Raw genomic sequence first — 26,455 nt, 5'->3', positions numbered from 1 at the left:
ATTTAAAAATTGTTGGTGTGGGAGAAACCCCACCACAACCCTTGGCAAATTGTTCTAATGGTTGTATCCTCGCTGTCAAAAATGTGCACCTTATTGTCAGTTTGAATTTGTCTATCTTCAGCTTCCAGCCATAGGTTTGTGGTGTACCTTTCTCTGCTAGACGGAAGGTGTATTATTAAATATTTGTTTCCCATGCAGGTACTTACAGTGTAGTCAAGTTCTCTCTTATGTTTCTCTTTGTTAAGATAAATAGATTGAGCTCTTTGAGTCTTTCACTATAAGGCAGTGGTCCCCAAGCTGTGGGGCGCCCCCCCCCCCCCCCCCGCTAGTGGGGCATGGAGGAATCGTTGGGGCGATGCAGTGGGGCCCACGTCAGCCCCCATTGGGGGTGGGGAGGGAGCACCACCCAGCTCCACCCCACCCCCAGCTCTGCTCCGGCCCTGCGTCCAACCACAGCTTCTGGCCTCGGTTTCTGGCTCTTGCCCCAGCTCCCGGCTCCACTCCTGGCCACAGCCCTAGCTGCAGCCCCGCTCCCAGCCCCAGCCGCAACCCTGACTTTCTCCTCCGGCTCTGTTCCTGGCTCCAGTTACAGACCTGGCCTCAGCCTCCTGCCCCAGCTGTAGCCCTGGCCTGAAAACTTTCAGGTTCCCAGAAGGAAGGGGATTAAAAATATTAGGTTGGTAGCTTGGTGTCTGAAATGGAGGTTGTCTCTTTCTCTGAATTTAATCTTTTTGTTCCTTAGTGGAGAGAGTGATAGTTTGCTTCTTCAGGATGGTTAGAAATAAGGTACAGAAAGGCATATTTCCATATATAATCATTAAAGGGTCCTTTGGTAAGAGTTAATAGTTCCCTTACAGCACTGGAACCATCAGCTCTCTACAGAGTTGTCTTTGTAGCTTGAAGGTGTGAGAACCAACAGGCTTGTCAATTATGTAGATTTCATTTTGTGACATCAAACTGTCAAGACGTGCTATATGCATATATAATTGTCAATTTCTTAATCTGGCTTTTTTTTTTAATAGATGATCCAGAAGGTGCCTTTGTCCCACCAGAATTTGATATCACTGGTAACACATTTGAGGCAAGTAACAGATAAAGATATAGATCATCTTGTTGTTGTTGATATTTTTACATACTGAATGCTTATAGTTTTTCTTTAGCATACAGTTTTAATGTTTGTATTTAATGCTCATAAACAAGTATACTATTTTGGGAACACAGACTATGTATATGTGTATTAAATGGAAATTTCTATTGAAGTAAAATGGTATGTTTATAACAATTTTCTATATAAACAATTCTTCACTAACTGAAAATATGAAAACCCTTTTTTGCAAGAACAGTGTATTGGTCTGCCTTAAACCACAGCTGGTCTGAATTGTTTTATGTATCCTTCATTGGTTACATTTGTTTGTTCAGAGACTAGCCATGAATTTTTATACTAAATATAACATTTGTTTGCTATCTTCTTCAATAAAATAATTCATCGTGGGGCAATCAACAATTTTATCTTTGGCTTAATGAAGAAACAAATGGATGTCTATTGCCTTGCAATCCACAAATGCTCTACATTGTTAAATTAAATTAGTGCTAAATTGTTTACAGTAATTCATTAGTCTCCCAAATCAGCCATCCCACTGCTGTATTACAAGAATGTTTGGTTTTGTTACTTTCTATTGAAATTCCTGGATACTCTATTTAATGTTTTTGGCTTGTATTTTAGATGATACCTAAATTGGTTTAATGGGCAGCATGTTTTGTTGTCAGTCAAGATACAAGGAAATCTATTTTGTTTCCACATAATCTAATACAAATAACTTTATTTTGATGCTTGCTTATCTTTTGTATAATCAGGTTTATAATTATCTCTTGTTCAGCAAATGTGTTTTTTGTGTGTGTCTGATATAGTATAGTTCTGGAAGCTTTAGGGACAGAGTTCCTCTTCATCTCTAACCACCACCATGAACACTTGGCAATCATTATAATTACATAGGCAATCAGAGCTCAAATGTCTTGACAATCTATACTTCCAGTTTTTGGCACACACTGTGTTAAGAGGGCAGTGATAATGTTCTTTATATTCTGACTTTTTTGGGTGAGCAAGATATAGTTGGTGGCTATTTCTTCCTGAGAGGCACTGAAACTTTTCGTTTTCTCCTTTAGATGAATGTCCCTGCAGCTCCTTCAAGTCAGGAGGGATAAATATTTCTCTACTCCTTAGGCCCAGATAGGCCTCGTACATCTGATCAAGTCTTACTCAAGTCTTGCATTCTCATTCCAGCTTTTTGAGATCTGCATCCTTTTTCCTTTCCTACGCAACCTATCTTCTCTCCATGAGTCCAAAGGCCTTTACCTCTGGTGAGCTTGGTCTTGTGTGCCATCATGTGTAAGTCTCTGGCTGGCCAGTAGTTTGGAAGTGAAAGATTTTGAGCTTTTCTGGCCCAGAGGTACTCCAGAATGCATTGCTGCTTCCCTGCTGCCAACGCTAGGAAGTCTCTTAACCCTTCAGATGCGAGACTCCTCGCAGCTAGAACTATTGGGAGAGTTTCTAAGTTCTGAAAATCAAATGTTGGTGGCAACTTTGGTATTTGAGAATTGGAGGAGGAGTACTTGTCCTAAAAGATCTCAAATCTTAGTTTTTTTTAAAAAGTTTTAGATGGGTGCAAGCCATTTTTTTTCCAATATAGTTTATCCATGTCTACTAAAAATCCCATAATGTCTAGTTTTATTGTTATTTAACTCTTCTGTTGTGGCAGTGCTTAGAGATTTCTGTTATATTGGACCCACTGTGTAGAGGGGGGTAACAGTAAAGAGATGGCGAGAGAGAGAGAGGGAAAACAGTTGAATATACAAGACTTCTCTTTCTTTGGTACAAAGTTAGAAACTTAAGCAGAGCTCTTATCATCCTGAGCCTGCAGAGGGACAAATTAATGACAAACTGATGTACAGTTCTCTGCACTGTACATTCAGAATCATGCTGCTTTTAGTGAAACTGAATACTTTCACTGTGTATATGTACCTTGTGTATACACAGCTGTATACTATAGATGCTCTCTTACAAGGGTCATCACTGCAGTGCAGTGGTATTTGAGAGAACCCCATTTTCCTCAGTGTACTTGGATTAGGAGAGGGATCTGTATTTAAGTTATGCAAATGTTGAGTTTTTAATTGTTTTGGCTATATCTGACATCAATAAATAAATTATGGATATTTAACAGGTACCCCAGGCCTAAAGACCTACCCCAAAAATGTCAAACATATGTTTTACAAGGACACTGCTCTGGTTCCAGTGGACAGTGACATTTCAGGAAAACAAAGTATCCAGTGCACAAGAGGCTGAGAAATAAATTAATTGTAAGGCACTTATTACTTACAAGTATTGTTTATATTCCTGATCTGGTCTTTTGCTGTCTTTCAATATTTGCCTGCTTTTTATATTAAAAAAAATACAGGTTTATTCAGCTCAGTAGCAAAGACAGTTTAGATTCTATATGAACTAATATTGAGACACATTTCTCTTCTCTAAATCAAAAGTTTGACCTACTGTACATTTTCCCAGCTCCCTCTATCCCCCCTCCCATTCCCTTATATCACAGTTTGCTAGCATGGCGATCAGTGAATTTTGACCGATAAGAGAAGCACAACAGAAATAGTTGAGTGTTACTGAGAGTTCTTCAATAGATTTGTTTCCATCACCAACTCAATACAATAGGAGTTTGCCTTGGGTTAAAAGTGTTGCTAGTTTCAACTGAGTTTCAAATGGCTGTTTGTCCATATCACAAAACTACCCTTCAGTCTGGGACAGTGGATCACTGAAGCACAGCCCCACATTTCTAGCATGTGATCTTGCATTTAGATGCAAGACTTAGATGTCTGCCATGTGTGAACATGGTTTGTAATTTTTTAATACTACAGCTGTTCATTTCACTCATGTGCCAACTAACTGATCTGTTTAATCCAAATCTGCATGTGCATTCAGCACTTCTTGATGTTTTTTTTTTTTCTGCCTATAGCAGGTTTAACATTTAGCACAGGCATTGATGATAACTCTGTGATCTCTTCCTTTTTAAGAGACGAAAACAAAGTGTAGTCGTTTATATTTTATTTTTTTCCCTACCACACTTTGTAACTATAGTGAAGTCTTGAGAATAAAATCCCCAATAGGGTATGAGGGCACAGGGTGATGACAGAGGTAGGAAGTGGGTGGGGAAGGAGTTCAGGGTCTGTGTGCTGGCTCTGCCAGTGTGGTCTCAAGCAATATCCTGATGATGCTGTGACTTCTACCAGGCTGGTCTTCCTAGATCTTGCTTGGGGCTCTAGCTTTTGTGTCAGCCTGACTGTAGGTGTCTCTATAAATTTGAAATTCCACCTGGTGGTGCTTTGGGATTGAATCCAGACCAGTAGGGGGTTGCGTCACCACCTTCCCTGCAACTCTGTGGCTCACAGCCCTGACACCTACATCCAGAATATGAGCATGTAAGTCACACCCTGGCTTTCACTGCCCACTTACTTTTTGCAGGGTGATCCCAACACCTCCTCTGTCCTAAATTTCCCCCAAACTATCTGTTCTGTAGTGTTCAGCTCTCTTGCTGAACACAGAGACTATATGCAGCTTATTTATTTAACTGGCATTGACGACCCCTCCACTTCAGTCAGAGCACTTGGCTTATGATAAAAGTATAACAAGTTTATTAGCAAAAGGATATAGGTTTAGTGATGCTAAGTATAAGGAATAAGGATAGAAATGACTACAGACAAATAAGTTAAATATGCTACTAAGACTAAAACTCAATTTAGCAAGCTAGAGTCTTTTGTGCAAAGAAGTTTTTCTCATCTATAGTCAGTTTTCAGAGACTTTCAACCCTCTTGGTTGAAAGGTTCCACTTTTCTCAGGTATAAAAGAGCCCTGGCCTCTTGTAGCTGCCCTGTAATGGATGCCAAAATAGCTTTCTGTTCTTGCTTATATCTTCCAAAGTTCAATGACCTTGCTTCAGGAGGCAGGAAGGTTTTCTGCAGCTGTGACTTCCATCCCCTGCCAAGAGTGACCATCTTCCATTCGAATTTGCCCGATGGCTTAGTCTGCCTTCCATGTACCTTAGTTGTCTCTGCTTGACAACCAGGCTGCTCAGACAAGCAAATACATATTCCTTTGTCTAGGGCAGATTGGGCTTATACATTCCCAGGGCCGGCTCCAGGGTTTTTGCCGCCCCAAGCAGCCCAAAAAAAAAAAAAAAAAGCCGCGATTGCTATCTCGATCTCTACCGCTGCTGCTTCAGTCTTCGGCAGCAATTCGGCGGTGGGTCCCTCGCTCCCTCGAGCGAGGGACCTGCCACCGAATTGCCACCGAAGAGCCGGACGTGCCGTCCCTCTCCGTTTGCCTCCCCAAGCACCTGCTTGCTGGGCAGGTGCCTGGAGCCGGCCCTAGACATTGCTAGCCATATGCATTTTAAGAACCTAGTTCTAGCACACAGTTGCAACTCATCATATACACCCTATACATACACCATGCAATGATTTTGGGGACCAGAGTGTTTCCAATTTGCATATGATACCATGTGTGACTCCTTTTAGATACAGATTATGACAACCGTGAGTTAGTTGTAATGAGTATGTCATGCCTGACAAAAGTTGCTGACAGAGTAATGAACCATCAACGGGCCTCTGTCACATCCACCCTCCCACCCCCCCATAACTGCTGAAAGTGTGAAGAAGCTTTGTCTTGTTACTTCCCTGTCCTCTCCAAAGCCACCTCTTTGACTGCTGTGAAATGTAGGATATCTCTTTCCTCCCAAGCTGCGTGTGTGCGTGGTGGGGGCACTGGGAGGAAGAGTTATTTTGTCCATTCCTTGGAACACTTTTTCTGATAGGAAGTAGAGCAAGGAATTTTTCTGATACTCTACCCCTCAGACAGTTCCTTGTGGGTTCTCTTCCACAGTGGTTAAATGCAGTATGCTTCCTGGTGAGACTCCTCCAGCAGTAACAGGAAATTCACATGATCCTTGGTAGTTGACTTCTGTCCAGAAAAACTTGAATAGTATAAGTGAAATTGATCAGTCTTGTTAAATTCATTCTGCTGCTTGGCAAAGAGAGGTATTGTAGCTGTCTGTCTCCATTCTCCACAGTTCAGTTTCCTGTATTTTATTCAGAGTTGTATCTGCTTCCCTCCGTGACAAAAATAACTTGCAACTTTTATTTTGGTTTGCTGTAATAGCTCTGCAATGCTGTGGAAGAGGGAGTTAGATTCTGTTCATGCATAAGATTATTAACAAAGTTCCAGTAACCAACTCTTCTTACTAATGTATTCTGTCATTGTTTTGTATTGGTTTTGCACAAATGTAACTGAAGGCAGAATATGAGGCCAGCAAAATAACAGATTTGTAATAAAGTACATCTTCGTCTTTCAGTTCCCAAGTTGAGATTGTAGGGCTGTTGAATTTGGATTTTCAAACCGGTCTTTAAGCATATTACATGGTAGTTTACTGTATATGTCTACATGTGAGATTTGGCTGTTAAGGGACGCATGTTCAAATATTAGGCTATTCATGTTTATCAGTCTGTATCTTTTTCTTTTTGCAGAGAAATGCCATCAAAAGGCAGAAAACTGCATGATCAGATTTTCATAACCCTTTTTGACAGCCTCTTTGGGAGAGCTCTTTCTGTGCAGAAGTAGTTCTGTTTGTGCAGTGAGGTCTAGAAGAAATTAGTTTCTCTTGGTTATCTGTTGACTGGAAGAGACTGAGCCTTGCCCTGGGTCTGAGAAGCTCTCCTCAAGCTCTGTCTTAATGTGCAGCTTCCATCTGTTTGGTGAACCATATATGAGGGTAATGCCTTAGAGCTTGAGTCAATGGACACTTCAGGAAATATGGGAAATGTAGTTGGATCTTTAACATCAAATTTTCATAGAAAAGGACAAATGTATTATGTATCTAGGATGAAAGACACTGTATTGCCATCTCTTTTCATATCCAATGACAAAATGTAAGGTTGCAATCCTTGATGCTGGATTTTGGCTACTGGGATCCCTTAAAATGAACTATTTAATACTATGGCTAGGTCAAATTTGAAACGTTTATTTTCCCTAAGATTCAGAAAGTCTATATCTCTAGATATAGATATAGATGTGTGTGTGTATACACATACACAGATGTGTATGTGTTCAAAAATATTTATCTTGAGGGTTTTATTTATAGTGTGGAGGGGAATGTGGGGGGATAGGTGGGGAGGATTTATTAATACACTTGCTTAAAATAGAACACTAATCTTAATGTAGATTCCACAAAGAAACTTGTCCATATTAATCATTTTTCTTTTATCATTTTAGTGGTGTGTCTCCTACACAAAGGAATTCAGGTTTTATTAAATCAAGCTTGAACTAGGCGACTTGTCAACACAGATAAATTTAATCTTTCCATGTTTCAGGGTTGTTTTTGCACCACATGGACCTTGGTGGGATTTTTTTTATTGATAAACGTGTTGTAGAAGTGTTTTCTTAGTATTTTTTGTAGATCGCTCTAATTTTAACTTTTCCTTGCACAATTAAAAAAATCTAATTCAGGTATGAATTTAAGAGGTAACATAAATATTTTCTGCTCAACAGTTGTATAACTGCTTTCTAGGTCCCAGTCTTACTTTGTCAATTGGAAACAAATTGTGTTAGTTAATTAAGTGATAAGAGTTTCAGACTATAGGAGTCATCTTGAAAGTAAAGAGGAAGTATTCTGGGTAATTATTGATACATGTAAAGAAGTAGATGTGACACTCACAATTTCAGAGTGAGTTTAAAATTTGAATCTAAGAAGCTTTTAAAATTAGTTTTCTAATTTTTCCTGTCTGGTTTTTTCAGGCATCCAGATGTTTTACTGTAATGCTATTCCCAGCAGTGTCTTAATTACTCCTTGGATTACTCTTTCAAATCCTTAGCAGGGAAATCAATTGGGACCTTAATCATCAAAATTTGAGGTGTATACACAATTATTGCTGGCTAGAAGGGTACTGTCAGAATGGTGGCATAGGTAGCTTTTTCTACATTTTGGCACCAAATGTGCAAATACATGAGTGAGTAACTTTACATATCTCAATAGTTCTATTAAGTCAGTGCATCTAGTTAGTAGCATATGTAAAGTTATTCAAGCTTAAGTATTTGTAGGCTGAGGACCTCTCTTCTGTGTGTATACCCTTCACAAGAGGTTTTTTTAAGTGAAGTGAATGTTTTGGAAAGTGACTAATAGCAGAGCCCTGAGCCTGCAGGGAGCTATGCACATATTTTGACCGTTTTTTTTTTTTTTTTTTTTTCCCCCAGTCCTCTATCTGTCCTAAGTAAAAACTGTCACACACACTGAATTGTGTGGTGGCTTTTATGTGCGCTAATGGCAGTTGTAGAATGGCATCAAACTAATATTCATTTTGACTTGAGGCAGGATTAGAACTCTAGTTACTGGAGATGAAAGGCTGGCAGATTTACCGTAAACTAAGCTAAGGCTGTTTAGTGGATATGCCCCTCCAGTAAACTGTTTTGAATAGTTTGAAAGAATACTATTTTTTTTTGTAAGTAGTAAGACATGTCAGTCTCCCAGTAAATGGAAAAAAATGAACTGACTCTTATGGGTTTGACCTTTCAGCCAGCTGTCAATATGGCTTCCATTTTTATGGGTGCAATTTTGAGCCCACAATAGCTGTTTTACTAATTCACTACTTGCACTATATTAGTAGTTACTCTGTGACTTTCAGGCCCAAACTATGAAGAAATCTGTGTGGTATGTAGCGTTATAACTTTGGTGACATTTTAGTGTACCACACCTTTTAGTCTTTAGGAATTTGCCCATCAATGAGGTCAGCTGCCATTATGTGAGGCAGAGTTGATTCAGCACATAGAGGAAACACGCACTCTGCTCTGTAATGGAGGTTTACTTTTGTTCTTAATTTTATTTCCATATTGTAAAGTAAATCATTAGAACTGAAGATACATAGTGGCTCTTTGTGCCTGGAAATCATAAGTCTGTCTATTAATATTTTTTGTCAATAATTCATTGAGCGTACCAAAATGCAAGTACAATTACTGGCTGGTTTAAAAAAAAAGTGCATCTCTGAATATCTGGCAGTAGTTCTCAAAATAACTCTTGTGTGCCCTCAGTGGAAGGAAGAGGTCAGGGAGACCAGGAGACCCAGTGGTGACAGTTCCAACATCCTTGGTCTGTCCATGATCCCCTTCCCTCCCTCTCCGCCCACTCCATGTTCTGCTATGTAGGGTGCTCCCTGTGAAACTTCAGTCCATACTGCTGGTGTCTGAGCTGTAAAGAGGTCCCTCTTGAAATATTTATTGCCTTTCTCCCTCATTGGTTCTGCTACCAAGAGGTCCTTTATACCCCATTTGCCCCTGAGAGAATGTGGCAGTCTGTGTGATTATTGTAGGGACTTAGTGGGATAATGATGGGCACCCACAGTTAATGTTTGCAAAACTTTTTGTCTTTTAAAATCCTATTGCTATTGTTCATGCGTGACTCCTAATGTTAATGGGGGAAGTTCTGCCTCACTGAACAGAATAGCATTCTGAAATGTGACAACCATAATTTTGTATAACTGAGTCTGCTTAAAATGAAAGTGTGTATAGCCTACCCTGGATCTTATAAATCAAGACAGAAATGTCTGCCACTTTATTGTACTCCAGGTGGAAAATCTGAATAAGGTGTCTTGGAAAAGTGTTGGCACATTGAAACATCTTAGTTTTCAATTGTAGATACCACTTTCTGTCCTTCCATATCAATCTACCCACTGCATCCAATCGTGTTTTTCTTCCCCTGCCCAGAGTTGACGACTTTGTCATATTTAAAAATCAGACACTCCAAGAGTGCTGCCTCTTCTCTCTCTCTCTCTCTCCACCCCACCCCACCCCGAGGCCCCACCTCTGCTCTGCCTTTTCCCTTCTGAGGCCCTTGCACCCTGTTCACTCCTCTTCCCATCTTTCCCCCGTCACTGGCTGCTAACACCTCCCTCCCCTTCCAGGTCGGGAGGGTCTCATCCGTGGAGCCAGGGCTTTGAGCAGGTAGGAGGTGGCCCTGGCTGAGTTGGGGCTGGTGCAGGTGATGACCCAGCGCCTCCACGACCCGCAGTAACCAGACTTTGGGTGTCTGATCAGTACATCTGACTGGACGCAGTTAGGTCCCCTTCTCAACCAGACTTTTCAGTTGAAAACTGGGCACCTGGCCACCCTACCTCTGTGTCCAGACTTATTTAGATTTTTTTGTTATACTCCTGGATTTCAGATAAAGTTACTGAAATTAGAGAAATCTTTAAAAATAGACTGCTTTGTAAATGCATAGGACAATAGAAGTATTAATAGTGAAAAGTGTCAGAACCTTTTATAAGGCCTTAAAACCAAAGGAGCTTGACTCATCAGCTATGATATTGAGTGAAAAAGCAAGGACTACTTAGTTTAGGGGCAATTGAAACACAACAGTATTATGTGCCTAGAGATCATGGTACGCACTATGTAATTCAGAAATATATACAATATGTATTCTATAACTTGTCAGTTAAACTAGGTTGTCTCATTTCTCTTTATTTTGTTCCAGCTCTGTTTTTAGACTTTAATGACTGCAAAGAGTTACTAATGTTGTGCAATGCAAATTGATTGCTTGACATTTCACACAAGAACAAGTTAAGACTTGCAAGCTTTCATTTAGATGTTAGGCCAATAAAAAAGTCAATCTGAGTAGTGAAATAAATTGCCTGTAAATTTCAACCGCTAGTGGATTATTTGATTACTCCTGGGCTGTAATTCCATTTTTTCCCCCTGCAGAAATATTTTTTGAGTAAATAGTTTTCAAATACTTTTTGGACACTTCAGCTTTTGGCAAACAAATTAAATTTGAATGATTACCAGAGTAATTTAAAAACAAACAAAAACCCCCCCCCTAAATATAAGTATACAATTATCCTACAGTTTCTTTCAGCAATTCAATAACTAGAAAGTAGTTTGTGAGTATTCTTCTGTTTAGGATTTTTATTTGCAGACTAATTTTCTATCACATCTAAGGTGCAAAATATATGAATTTTTTCTTCATAATACAATATTTCAAAGTAATTACGTTTTGCTTATGCAGGAAGCCATTTGTTCTCTCTGTTATGAAACAAGACTTAAAAATAATGGGGCTATTACATTATGTGTGATGCTGAGGGACTCTCCTGCAAGAAAATATGCTGGGGCATTATGTCTTCCATACTAGTTCTGGATCTTATTTCTGATCTCAGTTACACCAGTCAATTCCCAAATGGATGGAATTTGTCTGGATTATGCTGGCATAATTGAGAATAGAATCTGAAATCTGACCTTCTGTATGTTTAACTGTTGCATAATCCTTCAATATTCATAATCTAGTTCCATTGCAATAATATTGGGAGGAAGTGTGGTTTTGTGGTTAGAGGAAGGGAATGGTATCAGTACTCTGGGGCTCTTGATGCAAGTTATTGGGGGTTCAATACAGGGGAAACTGAGTTAAATTCTAAGGCCTATGTTTATACAGAAGGTCAGACTAGGCGATCTAATGGTCCCCGTCGGCCTTAAAAATCTATGAATTTTTTTCTGAGCATGATCACAGGTATTTCAGCTTTGTTTTAGAATGCATATTTCATCTGTCATGTGATTTACAAGGCTAAGAGTTCTTTGGGTATTCATTGCCATCTGACCTTGGTTTGCATAAAGATCCTGCATTTATAACTAAGGCTACATTTCAGTCACGGGTATTTTTAGTAAAAGTCACAGACAGGTCATTGGCAGCAAACAAAAATTCACGGCCTGTGACCTGTCCATGACTTTTACTATATACCCCTGACTAAAACTTGACAGGGGCAACCCGGGGCACAGCAGGGGTGTGTGGCCTGGGAGGACCCTCACTGGTGCTGGATGAACACACTCAGTAGATTATAATCTTACAAGAGACCTTTTGAATAAAGCATATTCCAGTTACATTATATTCACACTCATTAGCATATTCCATAAACATATGGAGTGCAACGTCACACCAGGACCCTAGGGCCCTGGACCAGGACCTGGTGGAGAAGGGTGGAGCTGGTTCCCCCTACCCTGGTTGCCCCACCACCGGGACAGCTGATGCCTGGAGTTATGTGGACTTGGGCTGCTAGGCTGTGCTGCCCAGAACCACAGGACAGCCCCATGACTCTGGCCATTGGACCATACCGCCCTGAGCTGCAGGGCTGCCACATAGACTTGGGCCTCTAGTGCTGCCCTGAGCAGAAGGACAGCCTTACTGATTCTGGCCAGTGGCCCATACTGCTCTGAGCTGCAAGGCCGCCACCTAGATCCAGGTCATATGGGCCACCAAATAACCATTTTGATAACCTCCACAATCCAAAACCCTGTAACGGGTTGGACCTACACTGTGACATACACTAATGTATGGAGATTCCGTTGAGTCTGATTAGATTGTACTCAGGGTTGGAGGCCATACGTAAGATAGTACCCCATAGGCTTTAGTTCCCTAAATATCACCATGCAGTTTGCATTTCTTCTCTTCTAAATCCGTTGTGGGTGGCCATATTTCTAAGTTCCTTTTCTTGTAGGGTCGAATAGGTCTCTTTCAACTCTAGGTTTCATGAATCAGATATTATAGAAATTTTCTTTTTGGGACTGGGATTTTTCTCACCTTCCTAGAAGAGCTGAAGTGTCTGAGTGAGTGGCTGCTAATCTGTTTTCAGTACCAAGAGTCATTGTTCAAAGCTGAAGCAGTGACCGAAGTATGGCATGCCTAATTGCCATCCTTAGTGATTATACTGTACCATCGCCAATGAGGGTCTGGCTGGAGAATCTTGCCTACATGCTCGGGGTTCTACTGATCGCCATATTTGGGGTCGGGAAGGAATTTTCCTCCAGGGAAGATTGGCAGAGGCCCTGGAGGTTTTTCGCCTTCCTCCGCAGAATGGGGCAGGGGTCGCTAGCTGGAGGATTCTCTGCTACTTGAAGTCTCTAAACCAGGATTTGGGGACTTCAACAGCAGAGTCAAGGGAAAGGGTTTGTGGCCTGCATCATGCGGGAGGTCAGACTAATGATCATAGTGGTCCCTTCTGACCTTAAAGTCTATGATTCTATGAGTCTATGTTGCTACCACTGGCTGGGCACAATTTAATACAGGGTTTTGAGACTTTCAATGAAACTTGGAAAGCAATTCCTACTGCAGGCAGTCTATGTTGAGGTTTTTGTTAAAATAATGCATGCATGATGACTAGTAGATTAAGATTTCTCAGTGTCCTGTGATGAAAGATATGTGATCAATGCTTCACACACCTATGGTGATGTGAATCTGATGGCACTTTGCTTACTTGCATTCACAAATATTTTTTCATGAACAGCTTCAAAAAGCTGTTGAATGGTCATTTTCAAGAAATGTGTCAGAGAAGAGCTGAAACTCCATGGATCAACTGGAATTTGTTTTAATTTGATTAAAAGTTTGCTGGACATCTCATGAAACTCTGAAAATCCACATACTAACTCTTTTAATCTTCTAGAGCTAAGCCACTGGTAATGCGTAGCGTGCTTAGTCCATGTAAGTCCATGTTGCCAAATGACATTTTGCACACCTACTGTATTTTTGTTTAATTCAACCTCAAATGTAATCTCTCTCTTAAGACAACAGGCAGTCTTTCATCATGTGTAACTGAACAGGGTTATGTTATGTTCCGAAAAGGAAACTGAGTGCACAGATTTTTAGTTATCGTGACAATGCTGTTATGGTCCTCCTCATTTCATGTCATCTTAAGCAGGTAGTGAGTTTACTAAATGCTAATGTCCATACTCATTCTGGGTAGCAGTTAGTGACATACCCTTTTATATCTATTTTAATCTCTGAACCAAATAGCTAGCCTTCAGAAAAGGGTAAGAAATGTACCATATTCATATCCTATAATAATTGTTTGTGTTCATAAATCAGTCTCTGCATTTACCTATAAAACTTTTGTTAAGAAAAATCTTCAGTGAAAGTTCTTAAAGTCAGTAAACTCCCAAAGTATAAACTAGGGGCCTAAATTTGCCCAAGAAGCACCAAAGCTTCTGTCCATATCCTTTATAAGAGTGGTTCTTATAAACTTGGGGAAAACTCCATCAAGTGGATGGTTGTAAAAATGCATTCTATTACCATGTTACCCAGATCTATTTCCAAAAAGAAGTGATACACTTAATATGTGTGAAAAGAAGAACAGGAGTACTTGTGGCACCTTAGAGACTAACAAATGTATTAGAGCATAAGCTTCTTCGGAAGTGGGCTGTAGTCCACGAAAGCTTATGCTCTAATAAATTTGTTAGACTCTAAAGTGCCACAAGTACTCCTGTTCTTCTTTTTGCGGATACAGACTAACACGGCTGCTACTCTGAAACCTGTTAATATGTGTGAGTGACAGTCTGCCATATGTACTCTGACAAAGTAGACGCTACGTTTTAGATCCTTCCTTTGCAAACCAAGTAGGATCTTTAAATATATTTTATAAATACAAATGGAACATACCAACATTTGCTAATATCTCAAACTTATGAAAAAACTTTACAATGGAGTTCTGTGAAAGAGGGTGTGATGCACAATACATGTAATTCATTTAAACTAAATACCAAATACAGAGTAGTATAGAATTAAGGCTTTATTGACAGTTTTGCATTTGGAACAATGGATGCCTTGTTAAGGATCCAACAACCCCCTACTCTTCAATTAAAGTGTCAGAGTTCACAATAAACATCTGAAGTCCCCAGTAAGGACTTCACCAAAATCAGGGAAAACCAGACTTGATGCTTCTACGGTGAAACATGAGATTGTTTATAAAGAATGAAGGAGGGTAGGAGGACAGTTCTAATTGGTGGATTTTTAAATCCTTTGCAGATCACCTCTTAAACCTGCAGCTTAGTGCTTGACTGATGATTGCTTACCCCAACCTTTGGCCCAGGGTAACTTATTTCTGGGGGCAGAGGGGAAAGTGTGGTCTCGCATTTGTGGGTCAACACTTTTGTGGATGGTTGTTCTTAAACCGACTTTAATCCTGGAGTATGGGCAGAGTTCAGGTGATATGGCTGAAGATGCAAGATAAATGCAATTTCATTTGCCTCTGCAACTTAATTCCTGGATGATAATACTTCCACATGTGTAGTACAATACATCTTTTCACTTTCCCTGAGATTTTCTTATGAAGGTCATTTTTATAGACTGTATGTTAAGCATTCGTCAGATATAGCTGTCTCTTCCTCGTTTGGTGTTCGAATTCTATGAATGCGGACACATAGACACAGCAGTATGGGTTAAATGCAGTGTCTGCAACTTCATTTAACTAACCATTAACTTAATTTACAGTCACAGCACCCCAGTGCATAACTACCTAGCTGGTCACTTCCAGTATAGATTTCAAGCAGAGGAATCAAGAAACCCAAATGTGGAGAAAGGTCTCATTTCCTCCTCGATGCATTTCTTTATCGTCTTTACCTTTGGATAGCTAAAGTGTCTGCCCTGTTTCTGGTGTGAGATAGGAATTTTAAGATGAGAAGAGCCTCGAACTGTACAAGACAGAGAGTGGCACCCATACTGTTCTAAATTAATGCCCAAACAAACGCCTTTGAAAAATCCCTACCTGGAGTCAAGGGCCCCAGATTGACTCATGTTAGGCTACAATTGGCACAGGAAACTCACCACAATTTGCAACAATTAAAACTGATGTTTTGAAAACCAGACTCCTGGGAGGGGGGGAGGGAGGGTAGCAGCAGAGCTGTGCCGATTACAATGTGTGTGTGTGTGTGGGGGGGGGAAATCCCTTCCTGACCCCCTGAGAGGGTGATTGACCTAGCCCTGTCACTAGAGGACATGCAGTACAGCTATGTAAAGGGAGGAAGAGGGAAAACTCTAAAGGGATGGAGCCAAAAGGGTGCCAAATACTGGCCATCCACATCTAGAAGGTGCCCTATATGCCCTTTAAAGGGGACAGGGGAAGCCAATGGGTCTCCTCTGTGAATCCGGCAATGATGAGTTGGTGGAGGTGAGGCTGATGGCCTAATTCTATACCCACCCTGTGCTTCCCCATCTTTCCCATTCCCACCACATCCCCACCAGACACAGAAGAGGATTCAGGTGGGGAAAAAAGCCACAAGAATATCTTCACTTTGTACCTACTACAGTAACTCCTCACTTAAAGTCATTCTGATTAACGTTGCTTTGTTGTTATGTTGCTGATCAATTAGGGGACATGCTCGTTTAAAGTTGCACAGTGCTCCTTTATAACGTTGTTTGGCAGCCACCTGCTTTTTCCACTGCTTGCAGGAAGACCAGCCGTTGCAGCTAGCAGGTGGGGGCTTGGAAACAGGGTGGACCGGCAGTCCCCCTATCAACTCCCCGCTCCCCTAAGTTCCCTGTGCAGCAGCTGCCCAGCAGGCTACCAATTGCCGGCAGTTCAGCTCTCTCTCTCCCTCCACTGCCATGTGCTGCTCCTGCCCTCTGCCTTAGAGCTGCTCCCAGGAGCCTCCTGCTTGCTGTGCAGGGGAGGGAGGAAGACGGGCTAATGTCAGGGTGTTTCCCTCCCCCTTACTCCTGCCCCCCGCTTACCCTTTCTCCATATAGAGAAGGGTGGGGACATGACAGGGTTCAGGACGGAGAGAGCTTGCTGGCCACAGGTGCTGTCTCAACTTCCTGATCTTTTTAAAGGCAATGTACTTAGAATAGTGTCCACGTACTTAAATGGGCAATGCGCATCTCTCTCTCTTCCACACACACACAGGGTGTGTGTGTCTGTCTCTGTCAGCCATGCTGTCTCCCCTTCCTCCATTCGTGCTGCCTTGTAGAGTGTGAGGCTACATTAACAACGTGTTAACCCTTGAGGGCTCAGCCGAATGCTAGTTCATCATTTAGCAGTATGGCATTCCCTGGGAAATATCCCACCCTCTTCCGCCCTCAAACTTCACCACCTCAGCCAAGCTTCACAATCATCATTGCTGTGTACAGTATTAAATTGTTTGTTTTAAACTTATACTGTGTGTGTGTGTGTGTGTGTGTGTATAGCTTTTTGTCTGGTGAAAAAAATTTCCCCGGAACCTAACCCCCCCCCCCCCCCATTTACATTAATTCTTATGGAGAAATTGGATTCGCTTAACATCGTTTTGCTTAAAGTCACATTTTTCAGGAACATAACTACAATGTTAAGTGAGGAGTTACTGTACAGCAAACTTGAAAGGAAACACTGTAGTTGAAAAGTAATGTCCTTGACCAGTTTTTTTAGTGTTCAGTTTACTACTGAAAATATTTGCTTTATTAAAGGCAAATCTTTTACTCAGTCGACCTCTTCCTCATTCTTGATCCTGAAGTGGAATCTTGTGGGTACGTCAGTCTGCTTCTATGGACACCGTTATGGTAGAACACTTGTGGGGTTTTTTTTTTTACTTGAATGTAACCTATGCATTCATTTCTTTACAAAAGATATGCATGAACACACTCCCTCAAGGACTTTGTTCTAAATTAGACAGACAATCTAGTGCATTGTGTATTTAAATTTCCTTAATAGGAAATTATCTAGACTCCTCTCTGTGGCCAATTCACTTGGTTGCTGTGCCGAAAGTCACTGTAGTTTAAATGTGGGGGGAGAGGATTCTCGGAGCTTTCCGAGAGGGCTTTGCTTATGTGTTTATTGGGCTGAACAGCTAATCCAAAGAAGCAAACCTTTCAGGCAGTGTGGGTTGAAGACTTGGAGTAAATAAATTGTCCTTCCATAGTTGTAGCTCTGAAATAAGCTTTTTTAAAAAGCACATACTGAGTGCTACAAATTCAGGTAATTTTCAGAATATTGTTACTATTGTATCTTATTCATTATTTACAGGATGAGTAAGTAGGTGCCCAAGTTATTCCCACAAGTGCTCTCCATATCAAGCTTTTCCCTAACCATTGCTGCATTACTGAGCCTTAAAACTTATATAAATTGTTAGAACCATATTAAATTAATTCCATTCCAGGATCTCTTGAAATGTGTTGAGCAAAATATGTTGTTGTGTTAAAATTGACTTTCACCAGGTAGAGGAACTAAAAATGCCATTTGGGGGGTTTGTTTGTTTTTAAATCTTGCTTCATAGAATTTTTTCATTGGTTGTCCCAGTTGCTAGTGCTTCCTGAATGATAGGGCTTCCTGCCCCACACACATTAGTATCAGTTTCTCTAATATTCTGACACACTCAGTTTTAGAGTGACAGTAACTTGCTTTTATTGAGATTCCGTAATTGCACAATTAAATATATTGTCAAAGTCTATTGAATGTAAATACATGCATGTTAAAAACTTTATAAATTTTAGAGCATAACTAAGCTGTTCTTGTAAAACTGCTAATTTTGAGGAAGGCCATACTGAGACATGCTTTATGGAGCACAATGGTGTAGTGTGTTACCGATTATTTGGTATGTATGCATACAGAAATGTATAAAATAACTTTTTTATACTTGTGATTATTTACTGCATATTAATCTGCCATTGTATATTGAATGTTCAGCATATCCAAAAAGCCCAGTCTATTGCTATGTTCCAAACATAACAATATAAAAAGGTGAAGGATTTGCCTCAGTATTTTCTTGTTCCTTTTTGGTGGTGTTTGTTCAGTTTCAGATGTTCTGTTTTCCAAAGAGAAACACAAAATCATTTTTACTTTCAGAAATGAAACATCCAACCTCAAAGTAAAGGAATAAGTTTTACAGCTTGATATATCTTATGCTGTTCACTGGTTTGTAATTCAGTCTACAAAACTGGCTATAAAACCAAATTCTAGGCTAGTTATAAAAATACTTTCTTCAGTGAAAAAAAATACGTTCTTCAGAAGTCTGTTGTTCTTGTTTCTTTTGCAGCTATTTTGCCTTCTAAGAATGCTACTAAGAGCCTCATCCTATAAACATTTACTAAAGGACATAGGACTACCCCCAGTATAAGTGCTATCAGTGGGTATATCTACACTAGGGGATTACTCCGAATTTACAGAATTCGATTTTTGGCAACCGATTGTATAAAGTCGAGTGTCTGCAGCCACACTAAGCACATTAATTCAGCGGAGTGCGTCCATGTACCGAGGCTGGCGTTGACTTCCGGAGTGTTGCACTGTGGGTAGCTAACCCATAGCTATCCCATACTTCCCGCAGTCTCCTCTGCCCATTGGAGTTCTGGGTTGAGATCCCAATGCCTGATGGGGTAAAAAACATTGTCGCGGGTGGTTCTGGGTACATCCTCCCCCTCCCTCTGGGAAAGCAACTGCAGACAACCGTTTTGCGCCTTTTTTCCTGGGTGAACAGTGCAGATGCCATACCATGGCAAGCATGGAGCCCGCTCAGCTCAAGACAGCAGTCATGAACATTGTAAACACCTCGCGCATTATCGTGCAGTTTATGCTGAACCACGACCTGAAAAACCAGGCGAGGAGGAGTCGGCTACGGCAGCGCGGCGACGAGAGTGATGAGGACATGGACACAGAATTCTCTCAAACCCCGGGCCCCGGCACTTTGGAGATCATGTTGTTAATGGGGCAGGTTATAGCCGTGGAACGCCAATTCTGGGCCCGGGAAACAAGCACAGACTGGTGGGACCGCATAGTGTTGCAGGTGTGGGAAGATTCCCAGTGGCTGCGAAACTTTCGCATGCGTAAGGGCACTTTCATGGAACTTTGTGACTTTCTTTCACCTGCCCTGAAGCGCCAGAATACCAAGAGGAGAGCAGCCCTCACAGCTGAGAAGCGAGTAGCGATAGCCCTGTGAAAGCTTGCAACGCCAGACATCTACCGGTCAGTCAGGAATCAATTTGAAGTGGGTAAATCTACTGTGGGGGCTGCTGTGATGCAAGTAGCCAAAGCAATCACTGAGCTGCTGCTACCAAAGGTAGTGACTCTGGGAAATGTGCAGGTCATAATGGATGGCTTTGCTGCAATGGGATTCCCTCACTGTGGTGGCACGGTAGATGGAACCCATATCCCTATCTTGGCACCGGAGCACCAGGGCAGCCAGTTCATAAACCGCAAGGGGTACTTTTCAATGGTGCAGCAAGCACTGGTGGATCACAAGGGACGTTGCACCAACATCAATGTGGGATGGCCAGGAAGGGTTCATGATGCTCGCGTCTTCAGGAACACTACTCTGTTTAAATGGCTGCAGCAAGGGATTTACTTCCCAGACCAGAAAATAACCGTTGGGGATGTTGAGATGCCTATAGTTATCCTGGGGTATCCAGCCTACCCCTTAATGCCGTGGCTCATGAAGCCATACACAGGCAGCCTGGACAGTAGTCAGGAGCTGTTCAACTACAGGCTGAGCAAGTGCAGAATGGTGGTAGAATGTGCCTTTGGATGTTTAAAGGGTCACTGGCTCAGGCCTCAGCCAAACCAATATTCCCATTGTTATCGCTGCTTGCTGTGTGCTCCACAATCTCTGTGAGAGTAAGGGGGAGACGTTTATGGCGGGGTGGGAGGTTGAGGCAAATCGCCTGGCCGCTGATAACACACAGCCAGACCCCGGGGCGATTTGACGAGCACACCAGGAAGCGCTGCACATCAGAGAAGCTTTGAAAACCAGTTTCATGACTGGCCAGGCTACAGTGCGAAAGTTCTGTTTGTTTCTCCTTGATGAAAACCCACCCCCTTGATTGACTCATTCCCTGTAAGCAAACTACCCTCCCCCCTTCGATCACAGCTTGCTTTCAAAGGAAATAAAGTCACTATCGTTTAAAAATCATGTATTCTTTATTAATTGATTATAAACATAGGGAGGGAACTGATAAGGTAGCCCGGGTGGGGTTTGGGAGGAGAATAGGAGGGAAGGAAAAGGCCACTTCAAAAGTTCAAAATAATGACAGCCTTTTGCTTGGGTTGTCCACTGGGGTAGAGTGGGCGGGTGCACGGAGCCTCCCCCCACATTCTTACACGTCTGGGTGAGGAGGCTATGGAACATGGTGAGGGGGGCGGGTGGTTATACAGGGGCTGCAGCGTCACTCTGTGATCCTGCTGCTGTTCCTGAAGTTCCACCAGATGCCGGAGCATGTCCGTTTGATCCCGCAGTAGCCCCAGCATTGCATCCTGCATCCTCTGATCTTCCTGCCACCACCTCTCATCTCGAGCGTCCCTCCTGTCCTCACGTTGGTCCTTCCTGTCCTCACGTTCAGTGGTATCTTTCCTGTACTTTGATACCTTGTCCTTCCACTCATTCAGATGAGCTTTTTCATCGCGGGTCGATTGCATGATTTCCGAGAACATTTCGCCTCGTGTGCATTTTTTTCGCCGCCTTATCTGAGATAGCCTTCGGGACGAAGGAGGGAGGCTTGAAAAATTTGCAGCTGCAGGACGGAGGGGAAAAAAGGGAGAGAAGTATTTTAAAAGATACATTTTACAGAACAATGCTTATACTCTTTCACGGTGAACAACACTATTCACATTAAATAGCACGTGTGATTTTGGTACAAGGTCGCATTTTGTATCTTAATATTGAGTGCCTGTGGCTTTGGTGTTAGAGATCACAGACACAGGTCCAGGCAAGAGAATTGGGCTTGCATGCGGTCATGGCAAGCCATTGTCTTTTGGCTTCTGCAACCTTCCTAAAAGCAGCGCCCTCCTTTCCCACATACCAAGCAAAGCCCATTGAGTGCTACAGTTTTCCTGCTAGCCAAACGCAAAAAGCTCAGTGCCAGTGCCCCCCCACCTCCCTGCTTGGCTAACTGCAGGGAAGGATTTCTTTTCAGCCACAGCCACCTCTGTCCCCTTCATTAAATTCCCATATTTCAACCAGGTTACCATGAACGATATCACTCTCCTGAGGATAACACAGCGAGATAAAGAACGGATGTTGCTTGAATGCTAGCAAACACCGGGACCATACGCTGCCAGGCTTTGTCATGCAATGATGCTAGATTCCTTGCTACTAGCATGGCATTGTCAAGTGTCCTACCATGGAGGATGGAATAAGGCTGCACTGCCCAGAAACCTTCTGCAAAGGCTTTTGGAGTACCTCCAGGAGAGCTTCATGGAGTTGTCCCTGGAGGATTCCGCTCCATCCCCAGACACGTTAACAGACTTTTCCAGTAGCTGTACTGGCCGCGAATGCATCCCAAGTCCTCAGGGCAAATTAATCATTAAAAAATGCTTGCTTTTAAACCATGTTTTATATTTACAAAGGTACCCTCACCAGAGGTCCCTTCCATGGCCTCATTGTCTGGGATAATGCCTTGGGAGAGTACTTCAGTCAGGCTGAGAAAAAGATCCTGGCTGTTGGGGAGAAGGGAGTGTTGTGTGCTCGCCGCAAGCTCGTCCTCCTCCTCCTCCTCCTCCTCCTCCATAGAATCCTCAGGCATGGCTGAGATTACCCCCTCCTTGGAATCCATGGTCAGCGGTGGGGTAGTGATGGCGGCCCCCCCCTAGAATTGCATGCAGCTCAGTGTAGAAGCGGCACATCTGCGGCTCTGACCCGGACCTCCCGTTTGCTTCTTTGGTTTTCTGGTAGGCTTGTCTGAGCTCCTTAACTTTCACGCGGCACTGTAGTGAGTCCCTATTGTGGCCTCTCTCCATCATGCCCTTGGAGATTTTTTTCAAATGTTTTGGCATTTCTTCTTTTGGAACGTAGTTCTGCTAGCACGGAATCGTCTCCCCATATAGCGATCAGATCCAGTACCTCTGGTACGGTCCATGCTGGTGCTCTTTTTCGATTCTCGGACTGCATGGTTACCTGTGCTGATAAGCTCTGTGTGGTCACCTGTGCTCTCCACGCTGGGCAAACAGGAAATGAAATTCAAAAGTTCGTGGGGCTTTTCCTGTCTGCCTGGCCAGTGCATCCGAGTTCAGATTGCTGTCCAGAGCGGTCACAATGGTGCACTGTGGGATAGCTCCCAGAAGCCAATACCGTAGAATTTCGTCCACACTAACCCTAATTTGAAATGGCAATGTCGATTTCGGCGCTACTCCCCTCGTCGGAGAGAAGTACAGAAATCGATTTTAAGAGCCCTTTATGTCGAAGTAAATGGCTTCGTTGTGTGGACGGGTGCAGGGTTAATTCGATTTAATGCTGCTAAATTCGAACTAAACTCCAGTGTAGTGGGGTATTCATCCCCATGTTTGGAAGTGGAGTAGTGGTCTGGCTGGGAGACTAGCGAGAGTTCAGAAATGATTGCTCCCATCATCTTGCTATTCATGTTTTAGGCACCCAGACTTCTTGTTTGTGTAGCTTTTTACCAGTGATGTCAGTGTTTCCCATCTTATCTCAAGGATTCTACCAGACTATCATTATCCTTAGTACACATTGTGCTTTTTCTTGGTTACCTAGCACTAACTTTTAATCTGTACCAACTTTAGTTAAGTGGCAGAAGGAGAGTGAATAGAGCCAGACCTTTGTGTTTAGCTGCAGTTTCTCCCTCCGTGCAAAACTGTAAATATTTTCTATTATTCTTATCTAGACTTATGTCTGAGACTTTCAAAACATGTTGTTTTAGGCGACGTTATTCTCATCCACTTAATAGTGCACTGGTGGATTCAGGAAAAAAAGTGTAATATTTCTAGGTGTCATGGAAAAGATAGCTAATTGAGACAATCTTCTGCAAAACAGTTGAGTACATTCTAAGGAATATTCAGTTCTCTTAGATCAGATCATATACAATTCACTGACCTAACTTTGTCACAACTATGATGTTTGCTTACAAAAAGGGATGATACCTCTCAGTTAAGCAAACAGATCAAGCCCTGTCCATACAAGTCTGCAGCCCTTATGCAAAGTCAGGCAAGCAGTCCTCTGGTTTGTACTTTCATGAGTTTGGCTGGAGGAGCCAGGCCTGTTCTAGCTGAACTACCTTGGCTCATGTTTGACTCTGCCTCCAGATAGAGTAGCTCCTTCCTCCCTTGCCTAAAATGAAGGCAATTCTGCCATTTAGGAAGATCAGAAAAATGGGTTGGCCTAGAGGACTGGATGAATTATAAAACATGATTAACTCGGTCAAACCAAGGCAGTTTGTAGTCTGTAGCTTCACTGTATAGTGTATAATTTGGTCATGCTTTTTAACCCGTGAGGGCAATATTCAGCACCAGCAAAAAGCCTGTCTACATAACTTCCTCCTCCAAAGCTACACTCACATTCAATTGTGTACTTGGTTAGAAATGTTACTATATTAGAATAGTGTGCTCTAAACTGAATTTGAAAACACAATACAGTCTAAACCAAATCTGAAAGTGCTGGCTTACTGTTTTGGTTCTTTTCTTTTTCTTTTTCTTTTAACTAGAAAAATTAAAAGGTTTCTATTATCTGGATTATATGACAAATTTAATACTTTCAAGTCAGATTTTGAAAAGTACTCAGCATTGGCCTAACTCTATTGTTACTGAAATCAGTGGGATTTTGCCATTGACTGAAGTAGGAGCAGAGTTAGGCCAACACTGAGCACTTTTCAAAATCCTACTCTAAAATTCTCATGAGATCATAAAATGAGGATATCACATGGATATTGTATGGCCTGTGTCCATTTATCTGAAGTGAATTACACCTTTTACTACATTACCAAGGCCTGTGTCAGAAATCAACTTGGGCACCATAAAATCTTCCCATAGTCTTCTGTTTTGCTAGGTGTAGGGTTACCATACGTCCGGATTTTCCCGGACATGTCCGGCTTTTGGGGGCTCAAATCCCCGTCCGGGGGGAAATCCCCAAAAGCCGGGCATGTCCGGGAAAATCGGGAGGGCTCGGCCGGGGCCTCTTTGGCCGGGGCCGGGGCATGGTGCCGAGCCCGGCCGGGCGTGCGGTGCCGGGCCGGGGTCGCAGTGCCAGGCCAGGGTGGGCGCGGGGCCGGGCGGGGGGCCGGGCGGGGAGCCGGGGGCACGGTGCCGGTCCGGGAGCCGGGGGGTCCGCTGGGCCGCGGGCCGGGGGGTCCGCGGGGCCGCGAGGCAGTCCGGGCCTGCGGGGCCGCGAGCCAGGGGGGGCCGGGGGGGCCGCTGGGCCGGGAACCGGGGGGGCCGCTGGGCCGCGGGGCCGGGAGCCGGGGGGTCCGCGGGGCCGGGAGCCTGGGGGTGCGCCGGGCCGCCGGGGGCCGGCAGTGCTGGGCGGGCCGGGGGTGGTCGGCCGGGGGCCGGCACCCCAGGGCCCGAGCCGACCCAGGCTGGAGCCGCCGGGGGGCCAGCCTGGGCCGCCCCTTACCTGCTACAGGCTTCCCGCGACTCAAATGTTCGCGGGAAGCAGGGGAGGGGGCGGAGACTTTGGGAGGGGGCGGAGTTGGGGTGGGGGCGTGGGGGGGGCGGGGCCGGGGCCCCTGGGAGTGTCCTCCATTTGGAGGCACAAAATATGGTAACCCTAGCTAGGTGTCATACACATAGGAGGTACAAAGCTTTTGTATACAAAATGTATCTGATATAAACTTGAAACTTAACCATCAAAGGTCATAAAAGAAAAGCTTATAAGTATGCAACCTGATATTTCTTTTTATTTATGTTATAAAAATGTTCTTCCATAATATTGCTAAAAATAATAGTCCAACTTTTGGACACTGTAAAAATAACACAAAGTATGTTTTTCACTTTCAGCTTCTGCTAGGATAGAAGTTATCCACATAAAATGAATAGGGATATGGCTTGTTTTCTTAATGGTGAATTGATAAGATATTAAATAACTTTAATTTTAAACTTCATGCAGGCACATATCTATTCTTTGGGTGCAACACTGAAAGCAACAATTGAGTATGTGACAGAGCCTGAGATGGAATCAGAGTTTGGGCAGGATCTACAGACTCTGCTGGAACAAATGCAAGAAGAGAATCCTGAAGATAGGCCAGATATTGAGGTAAATTATCCAGCTATGATTTTTTAAAAAATTTTTAGTAAGCTAACATTTTCCTTACATGTGTATAAGACATGAAATTAAAAAAAAAAAATCTCCTATATGTTCAGGTTGTATAATTGACCTGAAATGTCTTCTGAGTTAGAAAAATTCTTTCTTTCCTTCATCTCCAAAGTCTTGGCTATAAATGTAGAGAAGAGAGGAAAAATTACTTCATGGTAATTGTAGTTCCCAGAAGGTTGTACTAGTAAGATATGGATCCAAAGTCTCCCATATGCACTATCGCTTGAGACATATGATTAGTTTCTTGAGACATCTACTTTTGAAAATGTTAGAAATAAGTAAGAAAAGAGGGTTTTGTACTACAAAAGAACCCATATTGTGGCTCTCAAATGTTACTTTGAGTGTATACAACAGGGGGATAAGAGAATCAGGCTTAGGATCATTCTACTTCTGGGCATTTCTGGAGCATTCTTTACTGATAAGTACTAAATAAATAAACCTGTGTTTTATTACTGATTAATTTTTCTGTAATTGTACATCTGTTTTGGGAAACTGCCTCTGATTAGATGCCTTTTTAACATTCTAAATGTTTGTTTTACCATATTTGTTCTTATTTTATTTGTTTCTAATTGTTTACCAAAGCAATTCATAGATGTGGCTCTCAACTTT

At 42.5% G+C, this 26,455-nt stretch overlaps 1 protein-coding gene across 4 annotated transcripts in view; it reads left to right on the top strand.

Moving 5' to 3' along the window:
- The window catches only part of KNDC1 (kinase non-catalytic C-lobe domain containing 1), a 116,411-nt gene that overhangs the window by 8,665 nt on the left and 81,291 nt on the right, over positions 1 to 26,455 (top strand). For 3 of the 4 annotated variants that reach the window (XM_054033478.1, XM_054033476.1, XM_054033477.1), the window contains exons 3-4: positions 1,023 to 1,081; positions 25,640 to 25,786. In XM_054033478.1, coding sequence (XP_053889453.1) covers positions 1,023 to 1,081; positions 25,640 to 25,786 — 206 coding nt within the window. Of the gene's footprint in view, positions 1 to 1,022; positions 1,082 to 2,187; positions 2,359 to 25,639; positions 25,787 to 26,455 lie in introns of those variants that run through there. The other variant, XM_054033479.1, reaches the window with a different exon arrangement.

This window comes from Malaclemys terrapin, chromosome 7, assembly GCF_027887155.1.
Source record: "Malaclemys terrapin pileata isolate rMalTer1 chromosome 7, rMalTer1.hap1, whole genome shotgun sequence".
NCBI classification, from domain to species: domain Eukaryota; kingdom Metazoa; phylum Chordata; order Testudines; family Emydidae; genus Malaclemys; species Malaclemys terrapin.
The sequence above is the reverse complement of the archived record's forward strand: the minus strand, read 5'-3'. Positions and strand labels throughout refer to the sequence as shown.